Source organism: Hordeum vulgare, chromosome 2H (genome assembly GCF_904849725.1).
Source record: "Hordeum vulgare subsp. vulgare chromosome 2H, MorexV3_pseudomolecules_assembly, whole genome shotgun sequence".
Classification (NCBI taxonomy): Eukaryota; Viridiplantae; Streptophyta; class Magnoliopsida; order Poales; family Poaceae; genus Hordeum; species Hordeum vulgare.
The window spans coordinates 10,810,569-10,830,138 of record NC_058519.1 but is presented as its reverse complement, the minus strand read 5'-3'; the positions used below and the strand labels follow the sequence as shown (position 1 = coordinate 10,830,138).

At 43.3% G+C, this 19,570-nt stretch overlaps 4 protein-coding genes across 5 annotated transcripts; 2 read left to right on the top strand and 2 right to left on the bottom strand.

The window, feature by feature from the left end:
• Positions 1–276: 276 nt before the first annotated feature.
• LOC123424903 (probable carboxylesterase 15) lies at positions 277–1,230 on the bottom strand (the record flags this gene model as incomplete). Its single annotated transcript, XM_045108595.1, has 2 exons — positions 277–544; positions 770–1,230. Coding segments are annotated over 2 exons (729 nt in total), but the record flags the coding sequence as incomplete, so codon positions are not given.
• A 1,300-nt stretch (positions 1,231–2,530) lies between these two features.
• LOC123424402 (glyoxylate/hydroxypyruvate reductase HPR3-like) lies at positions 2,531–6,287 on the top strand. Of its 2 annotated transcripts, XM_045108011.1 has the most exons (3): positions 2,531–3,101; positions 4,286–4,775; positions 5,684–6,287. In XM_045108011.1, the coding sequence occupies exons 1-3, from the start codon at positions 2,634–2,636 to the stop codon at positions 5,740–5,742; spliced, it is 1,017 nt and encodes a 338-aa protein (XP_044963946.1). In that variant the 5' UTR covers positions 2,531–2,633; the 3' UTR covers positions 5,743–6,287. The 2 variants fall into 2 exon arrangements, with proteins under 2 accessions (XP_044963946.1, XP_044963947.1); XM_045108012.1 differs by lacking the exon at positions 5,684–6,287 and having other exon boundaries at positions 2,532–3,101; positions 4,286–4,887.
• Positions 6,288–9,095: 2,808 nt separating this feature from the next.
• On the top strand, positions 9,096–11,276 carry LOC123424401 (glyoxylate/hydroxypyruvate reductase HPR3-like). The gene is made up of 2 exons (XM_045108010.1): positions 9,096–9,607; positions 10,386–11,276. The coding sequence occupies exons 1-2, from the start codon at positions 9,152–9,154 to the stop codon at positions 10,920–10,922; spliced, it is 993 nt and encodes a 330-aa protein (XP_044963945.1). The 5' UTR covers positions 9,096–9,151; the 3' UTR covers positions 10,923–11,276.
• A 521-nt stretch (positions 11,277–11,797) lies between these two features.
• On the bottom strand, positions 11,798–14,739 carry LOC123424400 (chalcone synthase 2-like). The gene is made up of 2 exons (XM_045108009.1): positions 13,107–14,739; positions 11,798–12,997 (listed from the first exon to the last, which is right to left on the bottom strand). Exons 1-2 carry the CDS (start codon positions 13,294–13,296, stop codon positions 12,000–12,002), a joined length of 1,188 nt encoding a protein of 395 aa, XP_044963944.1. The 5' UTR covers positions 13,297–14,739; the 3' UTR covers positions 11,798–11,999.
• Positions 14,740–19,570: the final 4,831 nt, after the last annotated feature.

The window sequence follows — 19,570 nt, the reverse complement described above, 5'->3', positions numbered from 1 at the left end:
AAATAAACACGTGTCTCGCCCCGTTGGAAATTACTTACCATCTCTCTTGTCTTCCTTTGTATAAGCATTAACGCAACCATGTAAGGTGCATATCACACACAAAAAACACTACATAGCATATTCAAAATAGATTAAACTATATGGGGATGAAAAAGTATACGATTGTAGGTAGGTACTCAGTGAGAGAGAGAGAGAGAGAGGGGGGAGGGAGGGAGAGAGGAAGAGAGAGGGAGAGAGAGGCAACACATCGGCACTTGGGCAGGCTCGGAAGACCTATCAAGCAACACCACCAACAACCTGTAGTTCAATTTCTCCTGGAACACAGGAGCCAACTTGGTGGCGGAGCTTCACGCGGTCCTGTAGCTGGGATTTAGCCACGAAAACGAAGGTAAAGAAGAGCAGTCTTTCGATTGCCTCATTATTTGTCTCTTTTTCAATCCAAGTTTCAACAGATGCAGTGAACGGGCGTTCTCCCTCCGTCCGCCTGTCAATCGAGAATGTTGTGCTGCCCTTCTTGCGTGCGACCACCTGAGATGTTGGTGACCTAGCTTGCAATCGATCATTGAGTTGATTGATGAAGAGCAGTTATATGAGAGCGAGAAGGTTCCCGATGGCAACCGTCCATAAGGTGGAGCAGGAGTTGAATTTGATTTTCGTTTTGTAGACCTCCGCTAGATGATTTTATTTTAGGATCCGGCTTGATGAGTTGGTTCTTGTGTCAACCCTACACGATCTTTCCTTGGGCCAACGTATACGAAACGAACAATACCCAGAGCGTGGCTCTTGGGCTCGCTCCCCGGTGGTGGGGTCCATGTCGACGGCGAACTTGTTGAGGTAGAAGGAATGGGTCATGCTGCGGTTGATGAGCACCTCCCCTTCCTTGCCGGCGGCACGCAGCGCGTCGCAGTACTCGAGGTTGGTGTCGTGGATGAGGTCCTTCTCCCCGACGGCGACGAGCATCGGTCGCAGGGGAACGGACTCGAGCGGCGATGCGTTTGGGCCCATCGGGCACGCGTATGGGTGGTCCTTGGTAGTGCCCTCCGGCAGCGCCATGGCCATGAACTTGTCCAGCATGTCCAGCGTGAAGAAGACCGAGTCCGGCGTCACATGCAGCTCCGACTTGCTCCGCGTGGCGCGCACGAACCCCGGGTGGATCGGGACGCCGCCGGCGACGCGGAGGGGCGCCCAGGCGTCCGCGCCGTCCTCACCGACGCGCGCGGCCACGAGGTGGGTTTATTTTATGAAAACTGAAGGAGGTTTCCATAAAAAATCCAAAAAACGATTCGTTCTCTGACTGTATTATGTACTGCGGGTTGATTTCGGGAAAGCACATGGGGTTTCATGTAAAAACGAAAAAAAACGATTCGTTTCTTACTTAAAACCGGACTGCGGGTTGATTTCGAGAAACTTCAGGGGGTTTTCTGCAAAACGACTACGACGAACGGAAGAAGCACTGCGTGCTTTATTATTACTAGCAAAAGGGCCCGTGCGTTGCAACGGGAGAAAAATAATTATAATCTTCAAGGATGTTGATCATATTACGTCCTTAAAATTTTAGGACATTTCTTGAAATGCATGAATATTTTTTGAATTAGCAAACATTTTTTTCAATTGCACTCAAAAAATAATACACAAACTTTTTTCTCAAAATCATGGACTTTTATTGTTTTCACCAACATTGTTCTCAAAATTATGAACATTTTTCTGAATATGGGAATACTTTTACAAATATCCCGAGCATTTTTTGAATTCAAACACATTTTAAGTTTTCTTCAAAATTCTATTTCAAAATTCTCAGTTTTATAAGTTGCAAAAGTTTTTCAAAAGTCGATATTATTTAAATTTAAAAAAGGAACAGAAAATGAAAATAAAAAATGAGACTAAAAACAGAAGCACGAACTGTTTTTAAGATTTTTACACGGACTTTTGTTTAAAATTATTGACTTTTTTCATTTTACAGACATTTTCTAAAAACTTAAACTTTTTTTGTATATGCAAACTTTTTTCAAAACTCCTGAGTAGTTTTTGAATTCTCAAAAAAATTATGTTTTTTAATATGTTATTTCAAAATTCTTAGTTTCTTAAAATTTAAAAAAGTTATTTTAAGTTCTAAATTATTTAAAGTAGAAACAAATGGAACTGAAAAGTAAAATAAAAAAACTAAACTAAAAGAACAGTCGGCCACGCATGGGCCGGCCCAAATAGGTGTGATGCATCTTTTTTCAATGCCCAGAGCGTAATATAGGAGGTGTCTACATGGGCCGGCCTAGTCCAGAGATTTTCATGTTTGAAATGTTTTCTATGACTTATAAATGGCAATTGTGGGTAATTTTCATCAACTTTATGGGCAATGTTAATGACGGACGACAGAAGCACTAATTGTTTTATTAATATGTAAAGATAGGGAGAGAGGAGAGATATAGATGTATCCATGAATATTTTTTTCGGTCATACTCTTATCTTAATAGGAATTTTATCCGCGGTAGGTGGCTAACGCATGCTCATTGCCATTCCTAGTCGACCGTAGCATCTTGTTGAGTCCGTGGGTCTATTTCCATTTTTGTTATAGTTTTGGTGTTGCTTTCGTTGCACAAAAATAACAAGTCCAAGGAGGAAGCTTCCAACTCTCAGCTATGGCGTCGGCCGGCGGCAACTCGCTGGTCCTCCCGGCCGTCCTCCACATCCGCCGGTCAGACGCAGACTTCACCGCCGCGCTGCGGGAGCGGTTCCGCGTCCTCGACTTCTTCGCGTCCGGCGAGCCCCTCCCGGCCTTCCTCGCCGCGGCCGCGGCCGCACCGGACCCCCCGCGCGCGGCGGTCGTCGTGGGCGGCGGATCCGTGCGCGTGGACGCCTCGTTCCTCGACGCCGTCCCTTCCCTCCGCTGCGTCCTCACCACGGGCGCCGGCTTTGACCACATCGACCTCGCCGAGTGCGCGCGCCGCGGTGTTGCCGTCGCCAACTCCGGGGAGGTCTTCTCCACGGACGTTGCCGACTATGCGGTCGGCTTGCTGCTCGACGTGCTCTGGCGCGTGTCTGCGGCGGAGCGGTACGTCCGGCGCGGGTCCTCGCCGGCGCAGGGCGACTATCCCCTCGGATCCAAGGTCCAGTTCTTGACTTCCTGCCCTGTTGAGCTTAGGCATGCCTTGGCATCATTATGTTTCTGGTTCTTCCAATGTTCGTAGGCAAAACTATCTTGGTAGAAGTACATAATCTGAGAGGAATTCAGAGACAATATGGTGTCAATTGATCCCTCAGTCTTGTGAACAAGATTCCCAAATGCGCCAAATTAACCTCCTTTGTATAATTGCCAGTTCCTCTGTGGAGTTTATATCTGAGTGAGCAGACCGGTCACAAACTAAATTTGGGGTTCACAATGGGCATTTTATTGTTACTTTCTGAAGGTTAACATCATGTCAAAAACCCAACAGTTCACTATCCTTTTAACATCCTAATATTTCCAATACCAAATCAACCCAAATCCATTGCATAGGTCTGTAAGACTGTAACACATCATCATCAGTCCAAACCGACCTGTCAATAACACGGTTAGTTTTGTAAATGAACAGCTTACTGCAAATGCACCTGCTGCAGACTCCGAACTGAATATTTCAGAAGGCGTCGGCAGCAGCGCACCCTTGCTGCTTAACCGCTTCTATGACTCTACAATACATATTACTCCCTCCGTTCCTAAATATAAGTCTTTTTAAAGGTTCCATAAGAGGACTACATACGGAGTAAAATGAGTGAATGTACACTCAAAACTCAAAAGTATGTCTATATACATTCGTATGTAGTCCTGTGAAACTTCTAAAAATACTTATATTTAGGACCGGATGGAGTAGGAAACTCGGGGTGGAAATCAATGGCGATTACAATGTAATGTGAGAGAGGAACAGGGAAACGGAAGAGGGAACGCCTGTCCAGTCTTAATTAGCAACAATATAATGGTACAAGCGTCATATGAGTATATTGATTAGACCTTAGAGCATCAATTACACTAACTCATTGTCATATATCCAAGAGGTTTTGTTGATCTCATTTCCCTATTTTTTTGTAGCCTAAGACTTGTTAGTGTGCCACACTGCTACTGCTACTGCTTGCGCAGCTCCATATTGACATATGTTATAGTGATTGCGTCCACAATCCGTGCACTTCTTTGTACTCTCCTCATTCAGTAATTGATACCATGCATGTATGTCTATGGCTTAAAGGCATGTTTTTCTTATTCCTTTTGGCACTAATAGAAACTTAAACAATATTGTTGGTGTTATTTTAATGATTTCAGGTTGGTGGCAGGCGTGTCGGCATCATCGGCTTGGGGAACATCGGCTCACGGATTGCAAAGAGGCTTGAAGCCTTTGGCTGCATCATCCACTACAACTCAAGAAAAACAAAGGGTTCAGTCTCTTACAAGTACTTCGCAAATGTTCAGGATCTTGCTGCTAATTCCGATGTGCTCGTTGTCGCATGTGCACTGAACAAAGCGACGCGGCACATCGTGAACAAGGATGTGCTGGAGGCTCTAGGAAAGGATGGTGTGGTCATCAACATCGGCCGAGGAGCAAACATCGACGAGGCGGAACTGGTCAGTGCACTCAGGGAGGGAAAGATAGCAGGCGCGGGCCTTGACGTCTTCGAGCACGAGCCCAACGTGCCGGCAGAGCTGTTCTCGATGGAGAATGTGGTTCTGACGCACCACATGGCGGTGCTTACGGAGGAGTCCAGGTCAGACCTGCGCGGGCACACCATTGGCAACCTTGAAGCCTTCTTCTCCGGTCAGCCATTGCTCACTCCAGTGCATGCTGATTCTCTAGTGCAGTGAGGGCAAGTCAGGCCACTCATATCAGATCAATTGGATGTGAGGGTGTTTGGTTGGGCTTCCAGCCAGCTTCCGTCTACCGGCTTCTAAGCCAAAAGCTCCTATTTAGGGGCTTCGGGCTGCAGCTGTGGCTTTCGCCCTTGTCACAGCCGGAGCCGAAAGCCACAGCTGCAGCCGGAAGCCCCTAAATAGGAGCTTTTAGCTTTGAAGCCGGAAGCCGGAAGCTGGCTGGAAGCCCAACCAAACATCCCTCCTAAATATAAGTCTTTAAGAGATTCCACTAGGAGTCTACATACGAAGCAAAATAAGTGAATCTACACTCTAAAGTATGTCTATATACATCGGTATGTAGTCTACTAGTGTAATCTCTAAAAAGACTTATATTTAGGAACGGAGGGAGTAGTACAGATTGCCACTAGTCCCTAGTTCCCTACCTGAACAAACCACGCAAATGAGGGAGAAGATATTTCATTAATAAGTACGTACAAATGATTCAAAACAAGTAAACTAAACAAAGACCAGCATCATTCCTTTTCAGTCTTTGAATCTGCTAGTAGTATATATACAAACGCTAATTCCATTACCCACACAAAGATGCTACTACTTGCGTCTCTCTCTTTTCACTCTAGATCTTTTTTCTCGAATACTAGAATTATATACTGGTCTGCTTGTGTCGACTACAGCCTCCCATTTGCTAGATGAAATTACTGCATTGTCACATCATGTGTTTTGTAACTAGAATATCTCTGATATTAATTAATAAAGATGAAAATCTTGTGTTGCATTTGGCTCGCCTTTATTATATATATCCCTCAAGTCATTCAACCCTTCGTGCATTTTTTGATGCAAAATCATTAATGACAGTGTCAAGATCAATGTTATCCAACACTGTTGTAAACGACGAACTTCTACAACAGTATTGAAGGAAGTAATAGCTTTCGTGCAAGGGTTCGTCATTTCGATCGTGTGTTGCCGACTTGGTCCTCGACTCCTAGTTTCCTTGATGATTAGATTTGGATAGCTGAAGAACACATATTCTGACTGATTTGAACAGCAACCTTCAGGTCCCTTTGTTCCTTTTCTTGCAAACATGTTGCCCAAAAAAACATTTATCTAGTTCCTAGAAAAGAAGAAAGAGGAAACGAAGAGATGAGTTATTCGGATTGCAGAAGAGGGCTATGAATAAATGTGTTGTGAGGATTGATACCACTGATGATCTTGAGGAATTAGATGTCAGTGCAGCTGAAGGACAACAACCTGATGGGAACGAAACCAAACTGGAGGAGAATAATTTCCATGAGACTCCTACAAATTCGAGTGACCATGAGAATCCTGCAATTCTAGATGAACAAGCATCTTCTCCTTTTGAAATCTATGACCCTAGAAAGTGGGGCATTCTTGACAATAATTCATGAGATATTCTGATTAAAAAGGGGCCTACAAGGAAATACAATCTTGTGTTCTGAAAGGACAATATTGGCATACATTTTTCGTATGCCTACTACTCAAGAAACCCCAGTATCAGGGAGGTCAGTGGTCGGAAGTGCTTGGTGTACTCTAAACATGTGAATAAAGTTTACTCTTTTTGCTGCAAATTGTTCAAATCGAAAAGTAGCAAAAGTTTACTAGCATCTTAGGGAGTGATGGATTGGAAGCATCTAAGTGAGAAGCTCAAACTTCATGAGAATAGTGTTGAGCATATCACTAACATGAATACTTGGAATGAGGTAAGACTGAGGCTAAGTAAAAAATGTAACAATTGATAAAGATCTGCAACAAGAAATTGCAAAGGAGAAAGAGAAATGGAGACATGTTCTAATTAGAATTGTTGTTGGAGTGAAGTTTCTTGCTAAGCATAATTTGGCTTTTCGAGCATCAAATGAGAAACTATACCAAGTTAGTAAGTGAAACTTTTTGGAAGTAATTGATATGACAGTATAATTATTTGAGGTCAACTATGTCACAAGAAAGACTGAATGGATTGGCAATATGTTGGATTCAGAAGAATGTGTTGGATAACATTGATCTTGACACTGTCTTTAATGATTTTTCATCAAAACATGCACGAAGGAGCCGTTTGTCATGATTATTGGAGGCTTGGAGGTTCGTTAGCATGTCATTTATTTTTTGTTATGCGTTGTAGCTTCTATGACATTTGATTTAGACCTGAACTAAGACATTGCTATCATAATTATAGCTTTCCAGGATTGTTTTTTATCATTGTATGGAATCAATTTTTTTCCTTTAGTGTCTTTGCTGGGCCTATTCATTTCAGCTTGCCCCGGGGCCTCTAAAATTCCACGACCGGTGCAGGGGGCGAACCCAGCCCAAGAATTCAGCGAGAGCAGAATTGACTGGGGGCAAAAATATTTGGCTAACTTGGGACCCAACTAGTAAAATATTTGGCTTCATAGCAGTAAAAACAGAAATTGACTAGGGCCTGGGCCCCCACTCAGCCCAACATGGACCCCCGTACCGGCCTTGGTTGTGTCGAGGCTATAAAAGCCAGAAGAATGATACTCTATCCGACCCATAATGTAAGGCGCTTTTTATACTAGTTTAATTTTTTTTATCTAATAGGGCGCTTTGAATCTTTTATTGCTATTGGAATGAAACGCAGCCTCTCCCCAGAGTTATGATGCTTGCTAGACCTCGATGGTTGAACCGACATGTTTTGGGGAGGAGGAAAGCTGCCCCCTTTTGAGGCAGAGTGGGCAACATCACTTTTCCTTGTATAGCTATGATGCCATTCGGAAGAAGGAAAAATAAAAAGCAGAACATGGATACTTTTTTATTTTGTTTTCAGCTATGTGCATCTTTGTTGGTGCAGAGGCTGGGTGTAACTGGTATCTTCGCGATATTAATATATTCTCTTACTAAAAAAACTGAGTTAGGGCTTCAAGGTAAGGGGTGGACTAAGATTATATACCCAACAACTGCATGATTGGAAAGGATTGGTCGGAAGGTAAGGATCGGATGATTGGTGGCTGGTTAGGGGTTTTCCCACATGATAGGCTTGACTCTTCCACATCCGACAGATAACTACTTCCTGCCTACTCTCATTCTACACTTGAAATGATTTCTGATCTTGGGCTTTTTCAATAGTTCACTGCTCTTGTCATAAGTTTCGTGCTTGAAGGCAAGCAATTGGCACCTCAAATGGGATGCGGCATTTCTGCTCCCGAGCTCACTTGAGCTCGGTGAATAGTAAAATAAAAAAATAATCTGATTTTTTTAACAACATTGGCAACAGTTCTAAGTGCATGCAAGAATTCAACCTAAAATAACATTCCTATAAGGCATGGTAAAAAACAAAATTGATACTCTAAAAATGCGCATTATTAAAGTATTGATTTTTTTGTCATGCCTTATAAAAATGTTATTTCTGACCAAATTTTTACACACACTTAAAACTTTTGTCATTGTTATTCATAAAAAATCATTATTTTTCAAATTATTTTCAGTTTTACTGCTCACCGAGCTCAAATGAGTTCGGGAGCAGAAGGGCACTTACCCCTCAAATGTTGCCATTATGGAGAGCATGGATGCCGAGAGTTGTCCATCAATATAAAATTTAAGAAAGAAAGAAAAGATAAGTAAGCAAAAATCCAATTCGGCTTTTGGGAATATATGTTCCTAGCATAAAAAATTCTTTTGCAAATGTCATTTTCCTTAAAAGAATGTGTCCATTGTAACTTCCAAATGCTACATAAAAAATGTGGGGAAAAAGTTTAAGCAGGTCAAACGCCAATAAATGTTACCTCTAGATGTTACGCACATTTTTTGTTTTATCACCGATGAAGCACTATTTTCTCGTTTCGCATCAAAATTGTCAAGCATGTCTGTTACACTAACAAGGACATCTACAAAGAATCAGAATTGATTAAATTAGAACTCTTTCATTTCAAAATAAACGTCTTAAGCTTAATATAATTTTATAATAGAAAGCTAGTATAGAGTTGAGATAGTTATTTTGAGACAACGAAATATTCCCTTCGTTCCTAAATATTTATTTTTTAATTTTTTTTTACTATAGACTACATACATACATATATATATATATACATAATTTAGAGTGTAAATTCATTCATTTTAGTCCATAATTAAATCTTTAAAAAGATAAATATTTAGGAAACGGAGGGAATACTATTTAGTTCAAATTTACTGGTCATTATGGAGCATATGCACCAGCACCAGTGGGCCAAGACGGTCATCCGGCAAGTAAGCCGTATCACTCACAGTAGCTTAAAGGATTGCCTAAAAAGTTGCTTAAAGGATGAACAAAGCTTTCGCCTTTGTGCACCAGTGGTTACAACTCTCGAGCTCGCGGCTATGTCGGCAGCCGGCGGCAAGCCGCACGTCCTGCTGCTCCGTCCCGTCGACGCGGCCTTTGCCGCCGCGCTGCGCGACCGCTACCGCGTCCTCGACCTGTACGCGCCGGGACAGACCCTCCCGGTCCTGGCCTTCGTCGCCGCGGCCGCCGCCGTGCCGGAGCCCCCGCGCGCCACGGTCATCTGGGCCGGCGTGCGCGTGGACGCCTCGTTCCTCGATGCCGCCCCTTCCCTCCGCTGTGTCGTCAGCACGGCCGCCGGGCTCGACCACATCGACCTGGCCGAGTGTGCGCGCCGCGGCGTCGCCGTCGCCAACTCCGGGGAGGTCTACTCCACCGACGTCGCCGACCACGCCGTAGGCCTGCTTCTCGACGTGCTCCGGCGCGTGTCGGCGTCCGAGCAGTACGTCCGGCGCGGGTCCTGGCCGGCGCAGGGGGATTATCCTCTCGGATCTAAGGTTCGGCTGTTTGCTTGCTGATGAATTTCCCTGCTGTTAATAGTAATTTTCAGCAGCAACCGATCCAAATCCGTTTCGTCGTGCAATCGATAGCAGATCCGTGGTAAATTATCATCATCAGTACACAAACCGACATGCCAAATGATGACAGTTAACTTGCAAAATGTGGCAAATACTCCAGTTGTTGTAGACAGTAATCTGAATGGTTTCAGAAAGCGTTTGGAAGCAGCATCCTTTTCTGTTCTTAACCGCTTCTATGAGTCTAGCACCAATCGATGGAAATTAGCTAGAGGAAGGGTTAAGCAAGAGGATGTGTGCAACGGAGCTGTTGCACATTTTTCCTCCTTAGTACAGTAGAGAACAGACAATAGATTTATCAACAACCACAAGATTATCTCTAGTTAAGATTCTGCTATGGATCAACAACCACAAGAACACATGAATTTTACGAGGTACACAAATTTTCCACATGGAGACCCCCCATTGAGAGGAAATTCCACCAAAATTAACAATTTTATAAAAGGTTGGTGCAGGGGAGATATCAGGAGGTTCATATAACCGAATCAGCTTATCTGATATATTGGACAGGGTAATGGACTAATGGTCTGCTGTACTAGAGGCAGCAGTTCATTCCTCATGCTCAGTCGTGTCACATAACACATCTACAAGACAATTTCAAATTCACAACAGCCCATGCCTGGGCCAAAGAATTATTTAGCCTGAGGAAACAAAAACAAAAATTTAAATAACATTTTCTCTGTTATTTTGATGGTCTCAGCTTGGTGGCAAGCGTGTTGGCATCATCGGCTTGGGGAACATCGGCTCACGGATTGCAAAGAGGCTTCAAGCTTTTGGCTGCATCATCCACTACAACTCGAGAAAACCAAAGGATTCGGTCTCTTACAAATACTTCCCAAATGCTCATGATCTTGCTGCTGAATCCGACGTGCTCGTTGTCGCGTGCGCACTGAACAAGGCCACGCAGCACATCGTGAATAAGGATGTGCTAGAGGCTCTAGGAAAGGATGGTGTGGTCGTCAACATCGGCCGAGGAGCAAACATCGACGAGGAGGAACTGGTCATTGCACTCAGGGAGGGGAAGATAGCAGGCGCGGGCCTTGATGTCTTCGAGCACGAGCCCAAGGTGCCGGCAGAGCTGTTCTCCATGGACAATGTGGTTCTCTCGCCCCACGTGGCGGTGTTTACGGAGGAGTCCAGGTCGGACCTGTGTCTGCACACCATTGGCAACCTTGAAGCCTTCTTCTCCGGTCAGCCATTGCTCACTCCAGTGCATGCTGATTCTCTAGTGCAGTGAGGGCAAGTCTGGTCCTACTAGATCTGTTTGGGAGTGATATTATACAGATTGCCACAAATCCCTACCTAAGCAAAATACCAAAATGACGGATAAGATATTCCATGAAAGGCTAAGCCATTTACCCCACAAAGGTGCCACTACTTCCTTCTCTCTTTATTCTCTCTGTAGTCCTCTTTTCTTGAATAATAGAGTACAAATTATACACCTTTTATTTGTATTCTGCATAATCAAATACGAGCCACCAAGGTGATAACTGCATGGTCCTTACCATTAACATGCTTATCTGCTTTATGTGCTGCTGCATTTTGATTTGAATATTATTTCGCAACCATTAGTAATGCCTGGTTTATATAACAAAAATAGTGCCTGATTTCTTGCATCACGTGCTATAAATAATTATTCTTGTGTAAAACTGATGGAATCTCCATTCCCCTGTTCTCTTGTACTGAGTCAAGTGTTAGGAGCATCTAATTTATTTTGGTAAAGTTCTTCAATTATTTATGTTGCTAGATGTTTTCCATACACAGTAGTGGACAGTGAATTTGAGTATTGTGTTCGTTGTGCAGTGAAAACTCTGCTCTAAATGCTTTGAGAAACATGTTTCCTGCTCTGTTGTTGATATATTATTGTGCTTTAATCCTTTGTGTTTTGGCTAGATAATATTTATTTGACAAAACATGCTTCACAATTAAATATAGCTGTAAATTCCATGTATAACTAAGTTGTAACTGCTTGAGCATTTGATATATCATTTACAATGTTTCTGGAATGCGTAAGCCAAGAGATAACTACGTTGTAACTAAGTTTCAAGAGGAGGTATACCTGGAAATTCCATAATACGCAAGGGAATAGATAACTGATACTACATTGAAGTTTCAAGAATATTTATATCATTTGCTATACTCTGGTGCTTGCAATAATTTATCTGAATCTCTAAATATCATGCATATAGAGAAATACTCCCTTCTATTACAAACCATATACGGTAGAATATAGTGCAAACTTGTGTGTAGACAGCAACAGTAGTAGATGTTTCCATGACCAAGATAAATGGAGGACGAGCGATCATGCGCTGGCCTAGGCAGTGATGGGGACGCTATGGAGAACGACCGTCTCCACGGTAAGGCCGGGGCCGAAGCCGAAGAGAACGCCCCAGTCCATTCCCTCGCCAGTCGTGGTGTGGCCATCCTCAGCGGAGCGTTTGCGCATTTCGTCCATGATGAAGAGCACGCAGGCGCTCGACATGTTGCCATATTCGGAGAGGACATGCCTGGTGGCGCGCATCCGTTCCTTGTTCAGGTTTACCTTGGCCTCCACCATGTCAAGGATTGCTGGCCCGCCGGGGTGCGCTATCCAAAAGACGGAGTTCCAGTCATCGATGCCCAATGGCTTGAAGGCGTCCTCTAGGGCGCGCTCGATGTTCTTGGAGATGAGCCCGGGCACATCCTTGAGGAGGTGGAAGGTGAGTCCAACCTCACGAAGGTGGCCGTCGATGGCGCCCTCCGAGTCTGGCAGAATTGTCTGGCTCGCGGACACCAGCTGGAACAGGGGCCGCTCGACGGACACGTCGGGGTCTGCGCCGACGATCACCGCGGCGGCACCGTCTCCGAAGAGCGCCTGGCCTACCAGCGAGTCGAGGTGGGACTCGTGCGGTCCACGGAAGGTGACCGCGGTGATCTCGGAGCAGACCACCAGCACGCGCGCGCCGCGGTTGTTCTCGGCGAGGTCCTTGGCGAGGCGAAGCACGGTGCCGCCGGCGAAGCAGCCCTGCTGGTACATCATGAGGCGCTTCACGGACGGACGAAGGCCGAGCATCTTGGTGAGCTGGTAGTCGGCGCCGGGCATGTCGACGCCGGAGGTGGTGCAGAAGACGAGGTGGGTGATCCTGGAGCGCGGCTGGCCCCACTCCTTGATGGCCTTCTGCGCCGCCGCCTTGCCGAGCTTGGGGACCTCGACGACGACGATGTCCTGGCGCGCGTCGAGGGACGGCGCCATGTAGGCGCACATGTTGGGGTTGTCCTGCAGGATCTCCTCCGTGAGGTGCATGTACCTCTTCCTGATCTGCGACTTGTCACCTGCAATGGAGCATTGTTTGTTAGGTCGCGTGTCCATCATCAGAGAGAGAAAAGGCAAAGGAGACGACGGCAAAGAAGAATGGAATGGAATGGAATTGATTGAGCTTACACATCCTCTTGAACTTCTCCTTGAGGTCGGCCATGTGGTCGCTCTTGGTGACCTTGAAGTAGTAGTCCGGGTAGTCGGCCTGGTACACGCAGTTGGCCGGCGTCGCCGTGCCGATCGCCAGCACCGTCGCCGGCCCCTCCGCCCGCTGCGCCTTCCTCACCTCCTCCACCGTCATCGTCGCCGCCGCCATTGATCTCTAGCTAGTCCTCTACCTCTACGTACCAGCGGCTGACTAGCTAGTTCAACAGTGACAGGTGCTGGCCGTAGTGGTTGGGTGTGGTGGTACGTACGAGTGTGGGGAAAGGGATATATACTCGTAGGCGGGAAGGGAGGGGACAAGTGATTTGGTCAGTTGGACGGGCGGATGGAGGGACACGAATGCTGGGGCAGGAGACGGGCGGCGCGTGTGGCAGACACGTCTACCGTCCGTGTGGACGAGCCGGGGTTAGTTGGGTCGCTTGGCTTTGCGCCCCTCCCGGTTGCACGCACTCGTGTGCATTCATCTGGCCAGACAGTTGCACGCTTCAACCGCTCAGCTACTACCACAGGTATAATGATAGGCTCGTGTGGGGTGTGGCCGTCTGCGTCACCAACGAAACAACATTTTTTCCATATTTGCTCCAGTGATTTGCGCTTTCAGGCCCCGCTATGGCTCCGGGTCAGGGCAACTTCAATGCGGCTCGCCAAATCGAGCTCTCAGAATGTCCGGACCGGGCGGTTGGGACGCTTTCAGCCGTCCAACACAGCTCATCTAGATTTTGGTGCTAATTCCTACTGTAGTACTATTTCGCCGCGACTTTACACTTCTACTCGGCCGGTCGGGATTATTATTCCATCGTCGTCACGGCTGTGCGTTCTGCTCACTTATGTATCCAGATTGGGTATCGATCGAGGTTGTGTTGAGTAAATGATAGTTTCCTCAAGCAAGCTTCTTGCTGTGAATTGATCTACGGCCTTGATCGACATGCAATAACGCCCCATGACTAAACGTGAGATTGGTTATTAAAAAATCGGATGTAACGCTTCGGTTTTTTACTTTGGATTTGATTGGTTCAGGTTTTATTGGATTGAGATTTTTTTAGTTTGTTTTTAGTTTGGGTATGTAGAGAAAGCAGTTTGGGTATAGTTGGTTATAGGTCTAAACGGTTTGGTTATTAGCGTTTATAAACTATGGGTCTAAACCGGTTTCTATGTATTGGTTATATGCAATAATCAACGACGACCGAGAACGAGTATAATTGATCCGCGTGCATGCTGTAAGCACTATGTAATTATGTATTATGGGGAAACAGCAGATGAAAATCGAAAGTGTTTTCTTGTGCTTTCGCTAAGTAATTTGGTTTTAATACACTTGTTAGTGAGCTTTTCAACCATGGGTATATACTTTTTGCCTCTTAATGTGTGTTGACTGTATCTCAAGGATTACTTTGTTTCTAAACCATTGTAGATGCACTTATGCTTTTTCTATCTCATTTGTTACTTAACATGTCAATTTGTGTTATCATATCTACATTAAAGCAAACCCCTGGTTATGTACTGGGTTTAAACCCACGGTTATGTTTTGGGTTTATATTGGTTTGGGTGAAAAAATAGTGGGTTTGATTTTGGTTGGAATATGATTTTGAGAGATAAATGAATGGATATGGTTCAAGTATGGATCAAGCATGAAACCATCCTCAGGTTTACCCATGAATGTACCTTGACATGATTGGCTTCTTGCACAACTCCCTTGCACCTCAATTCGCTTCAGCGTCGGATCCCGCGCAAGAGCCAACGCTTCCCGCATCTGATTTCTAGAGCCTCGAGGGTTGTCGCCCCCGATATTTCCTTCCAAGGTCACCACTCATGCGCCCTCAAAAACAACATCTTCATCCTCACGAATCGAGCTGACCTCTCCCTTCTCTTCATTCTTTGCCACAACGCCACCATCGCACTTCATCTTCTTCATAAAACCTTGGCTTGACGTGCATGTTCCATCGAGATCAATTCATTGTTTCTCGTGCTGCATGTTGGTCTCTCGTGCCATCAGTTCATTGTCAAGCACTCGTTCAACATGCCCAACAGTTTTTTTTAAATCCCATATTCCCATGCCAAACAGATAAACCCATGGATGATCACCCGTTTCAGCCTTTTCAGCATCATCTGGTGCATTTGTAGTGAGGCCACCTTGTGGGTCGGGGTAAACATTTGGATGTTGTATACTGGGACAGTAGGCTTTTTTTCCTCTCTTTTGCATACCTGATTTATCTGTAATACACTTTTATTAAGTAATGAATTTGGCAAATCTTTTTCTATTTTTCAAATAAAGAAGGCGGGAAAACGCACAAGGGAGTACGCTCCTGAGCTGACCAGTTGTAGATTTCCAGCACAACTTTTCTAATCTTGTTTCATTATTTATCTTTTTTATTTTTACATTTTCTACATTCTTTTTCCCCCTCCCCTGCCCTTTTTTACCATAATAGATTACACATGCACCATCGTATATCATTTATTTACTTATATGAAAAGAATAGGCAGTTACACGCTCTAGAAACAACATTTAAGATATTTATTTCTCCATGTACCAAGGTTTATCAATACTAATATAGATGCTAGCATATAAGGATAATTATAATTGCCACAGTCAGAAACATGTTGGAGTAACTCCCTACATTTTTAGAAGAAAAAACTAGAAATATTCTAATTCAATTAAGGAAACTCGTACTCTAAAGTTAACCAAAATAAATATTATAAATTCAGACGCTGTTTCATTTTAGCAGAAAATACATCTTAAAAAAGCAGCATACATAAAATGAAATTATATATTTCTATTTTTTGCGGGTGTATATATTTCTAATTAATGATGAAGTCATAAATATTGATAAAACATCTTGTCAAAAGAGAAAAGTGAAAATGCTTAGTATAAATAATGGATCGTTACTATTTTCCAGCTCGACTCCGAATATAAATGAATAATTGCAACATTTAATGAACACTTAATAAACATGCATAAGAATATTATATTTAAATAAGCCAAATTCAACAGAGTCTAGCAAGGAAACAAACAAATATGGCACCGCTGGACACCAAACTATTGAGAGTATGCATCTATCAGATTAGTAGGAGGTCGTCGGATATGGGTGTGGAATCTACATATATACATGAAGTATGTGAGAGTCGGATATATTCCCGATCTGGTAACTGTTCCACGCGAGAGACTATGTTATTATATGATACCTAATTAGTTGTTGCTTCTTAAATGCTTCCACAATCCGTGTCTTCCCATTGCATGTTTCTCTTCATAGAAAGCATATCTTCAGGTTTTATTGGATTGAGATTTTTTTTAGTTTGTTTTTAGTTTGGGTATCTGGAGAAAGCAGTTTGGGTATAGTTGGTTATAGGTTTAAACGGTTTGGTTATTAGCGTTTATAAACTATGGGTCCAAACCGGTTTCTATGCATTGGTTATATGCAATAATCAACGACGACCGAGAACGAGTATAATTTATCCGAGTGCATGCTGTAAGCACTATGTAATTATGTATTATGGGAAAACAACAGATGAAAATCGGAAGTGTTTTCTTGTGCTTTCGCTAAGTAATTTGGTTTTAATACACTTGTTAGTGAGCTTTTCAACCATGGGTATATTCTTTTTGCCTCTTACTGTGTGTTGACTGTATCTCAAGGATTACTTTGTTTCTAAACCATTGTAGATGCACTTATGCTTTTTCTATCTCATTTGTTACTTAACATGTCAATTTGTGTTATCATATCTACATTAAAGCAAACCCATGGTTATGTACTGGGTTTAAACCCACGGTTATGTTTTGGGTTTAAATTGGTTTGGGTGAAAAAATAGTGGGTTTGATTTTGGTTGGGCTAAAAATAACACTAAATGTTATGATTCAAATATGATTTTGAGAGATAAATGAATGGATATGGTTCAAGTATGGATCAAGCATGAAACCATTCTCAGGTTTACCCATGACTGTACCTTGACTTGATTGGCTTCTTGCACAACTCCCTTGCACCTCAATTCGCTTCAGCGTCGGATCCCGCGCAAGAGCCAACGTCACATATGTAGACACTTGCATGCTTATTTTACAGGATTTGGAAGCATGACACATAAGCACACGTGTGTTATTAAAAAAGGGAAGCACATATAGAGACACAAAGTCAATATACATATCCTTGAAGCATTCATCTGTTACAAGAATCACAATAAAACTTAGGGTGGATCACTTCGAATCATCATGAGCGAAGCCACTGGTTCGCAGTAACCATAACATATCCCAAGTCTCCGAGAGCACACACACACACATTATGGGAGATGTCGTGTGTTGTCGCGATCAAAGCAGTGGTGGTTTGCACGATGCCATATGGGCTTGTCGGCGGGGTAGCACGCCAAGGGAGATGTCTGGTGGCGGAGCAAGTCCGTGGAGACCTTTGTGTTGGAAGTCCGCCGACATGGGCTTCATCGCTCCGGCTACTACCTCTAGCAGAGTGCCTCTTGACCTCGTCGCTGCAAAGGCGTCTGACGGCCTATCTTGGATCAGATTGGTGTGTGGGAATTTGTCGATGCTTTGAGGATGGAGAGACCAACATCTTCGAGGAGATCGGGAGCAAGAGCCGTCAAATACGTGGGTATGGTTTGATGGTTGTGAATGGAGAGATGTAGCTGGTGGGAAGGAGATATATAGGAGGGGGGATATGACGTGAGGATGGATTTATAGAATCAACGGCCTTGGAGGCGTTTCACGAAGTCCTCCTATCAGTATGCAAATAGAAAGTGTTCCGCAACAAATATCCACAAAAATAATGAACATAAGACTAAATGCAATGTTCAAGCAATGCAATACATGACAATTTAATGTGATTTAATTGAGCTATAACTTCACCCACTAAATTAAATACAATTAGAAATCAGGATTCAATTGGTTCACAACAGAAATTCATATGCACATTGAAGTGAAAACTGAATTAGTACTAAACAATATGGTATTTTCTTGCATGCATGATAATGTCATAAGTGAATGTCATTTTTCTGATCAAAATGAACATAAAATTCATGGGTTTCAGAGTTATAACACGAAATTTAAGGTGGGCAAAAGTGGCAACTAGTGACAAATTTAGGTTCCTCTTTTTTCTCATGGAAATGGACATAGGACATGCATGAATTTGTTTTATAGAAGTTTAACTATTTTATGAAATTAATAGATTAACTTTTAATCAAAAAGTCCAAAAACTTTTCCTAACCCACACTTAGGTAGCCGCTATCACTAATGAGTTGGCCAGGGGGTGCTGACACGGTGCACGTGTGCATGGTGTTTTCCATCAAGGCGGAGCGCAAGCCATAGTCGCTGGCGGGTGGCCCTGGGACCATGTGTCATGGAAATATTGGCCGTTGACTCAATCTCAAGATCTGTTCCTAGATCTACAAGGAACGGACCACATGAGCTATGTGTGTATTCCTCGCGATGAACCGAACCAGACCACATTGATTTAACTCAGTGTGAACCTTCTCGGGTTAAGCAAATCATGTTTGCTCTCTTGTAAGAGTGGTTGGGTAACCCTCAAAATGTGGAGCTGATATAACCTAGCAAAACATATTCTACTCGACTGAGAATGTACCCTTCGTGTTACTGAGTTGTTAGACAATGATTTTTATATTTTTTTTTTATTTTCAATGGTTTCCAAAGCAGTTAAGATTACCTTGCAAACTACATGATTGGTGTTGATGCAATGAAAGTTAAAGTATTTCACCTACATTGTAATTACTATATGGAAGTCTTCCTCGAAATGGTGAAAGATGGGTGGGAGGAGATCAAACCGGCACGATGGAAACTATCATATACTAGTATTATGCATATGATACTAGTGTATTATCCTACATTCACAATGCATGGTATCGTATACTAGTATCATAGTGACCTCAGTTATTGCCATGCATGACACATACTAGTACACCATTTTAATATGATACATTATCATATCATGATAGTGAGTCCTCTCTTTTCTCATTTAATTGTGTGTTGTCTTAGTAAAAATGACTAGTTAGCATGCATAATACTATCTATGATACTTTTATTGTGATCAGCCTCAAAAGGAATTGGACTAAAGTTGTGCATGCCTTCAGCAAGGAGGAGGGCATAATATGAACATTCCACTTCACCTTGTCCAACAACCAGAATGTATTCGTCTCTCTCTTTACCATCGTCAATCCTATTGTGGATCATCATTGTCTACTGGATGCTTCTGTAATTCTTGAACATTTGCTACTTGTGAATAAAATTATGCATTGGTTATTGAACCTTTGTAGATTAGATATGTATATAAGATGGATAGGAAATAAGTGATATCCTACTCACAAGTATAAACTCTGAAGAATTTTAATTTTTTAAGAATCAATTGTGGAGAAAAATGAGCTATGCATGTCATTATGGTGCTCACAATTTGAGAAAGCGAAACTTCTGCAATCAACCTCGA

Excerpts from the sequence above, each read along its gene's own strand:
- LOC123424402 (XM_045108011.1), top strand. The coding sequence starts at position 2,634 with ATGGCGTCGGCCGGCGGCAACTCGCTGGTCCTCCCGGCCGTCCTCCAC. Across the intron at positions 3,102-4,285 it reads ACTATCCCCTCGGATCCAAG|GTTGGTGGCAGGCGTGTCGG; the intron begins GTCCAGTTCTTG and ends TAATGATTTCAG. Across the intron at positions 4,776-5,683 it reads CCTTGAAGCCTTCTTCTCCG|TGTCAAGATCAATGTTATCC; the intron begins GTCAGCCATTGC and ends CATTAATGACAG.
- LOC123424401 (XM_045108010.1), top strand. The coding sequence starts at position 9,152 with ATGTCGGCAGCCGGCGGCAAGCCGCACGTCCTGCTGCTCCGTCCCGTC. Across the intron at positions 9,608-10,385 it reads ATTATCCTCTCGGATCTAAG|CTTGGTGGCAAGCGTGTTGG; the intron begins GTTCGGCTGTTT and ends TGATGGTCTCAG.
- LOC123424400 (XM_045108009.1), bottom strand. The coding sequence starts at position 13,296 with ATGGCGGCGGCGACGATGACGGTGGAGGAGGTGAGGAAGGCGCAGCGG. Across the intron at positions 12,998-13,106 it reads GGAGAAGTTCAAGAGGATGT|GTGACAAGTCGCAGATCAGG; the intron begins GTAAGCTCAATC and ends GCTCCATTGCAG.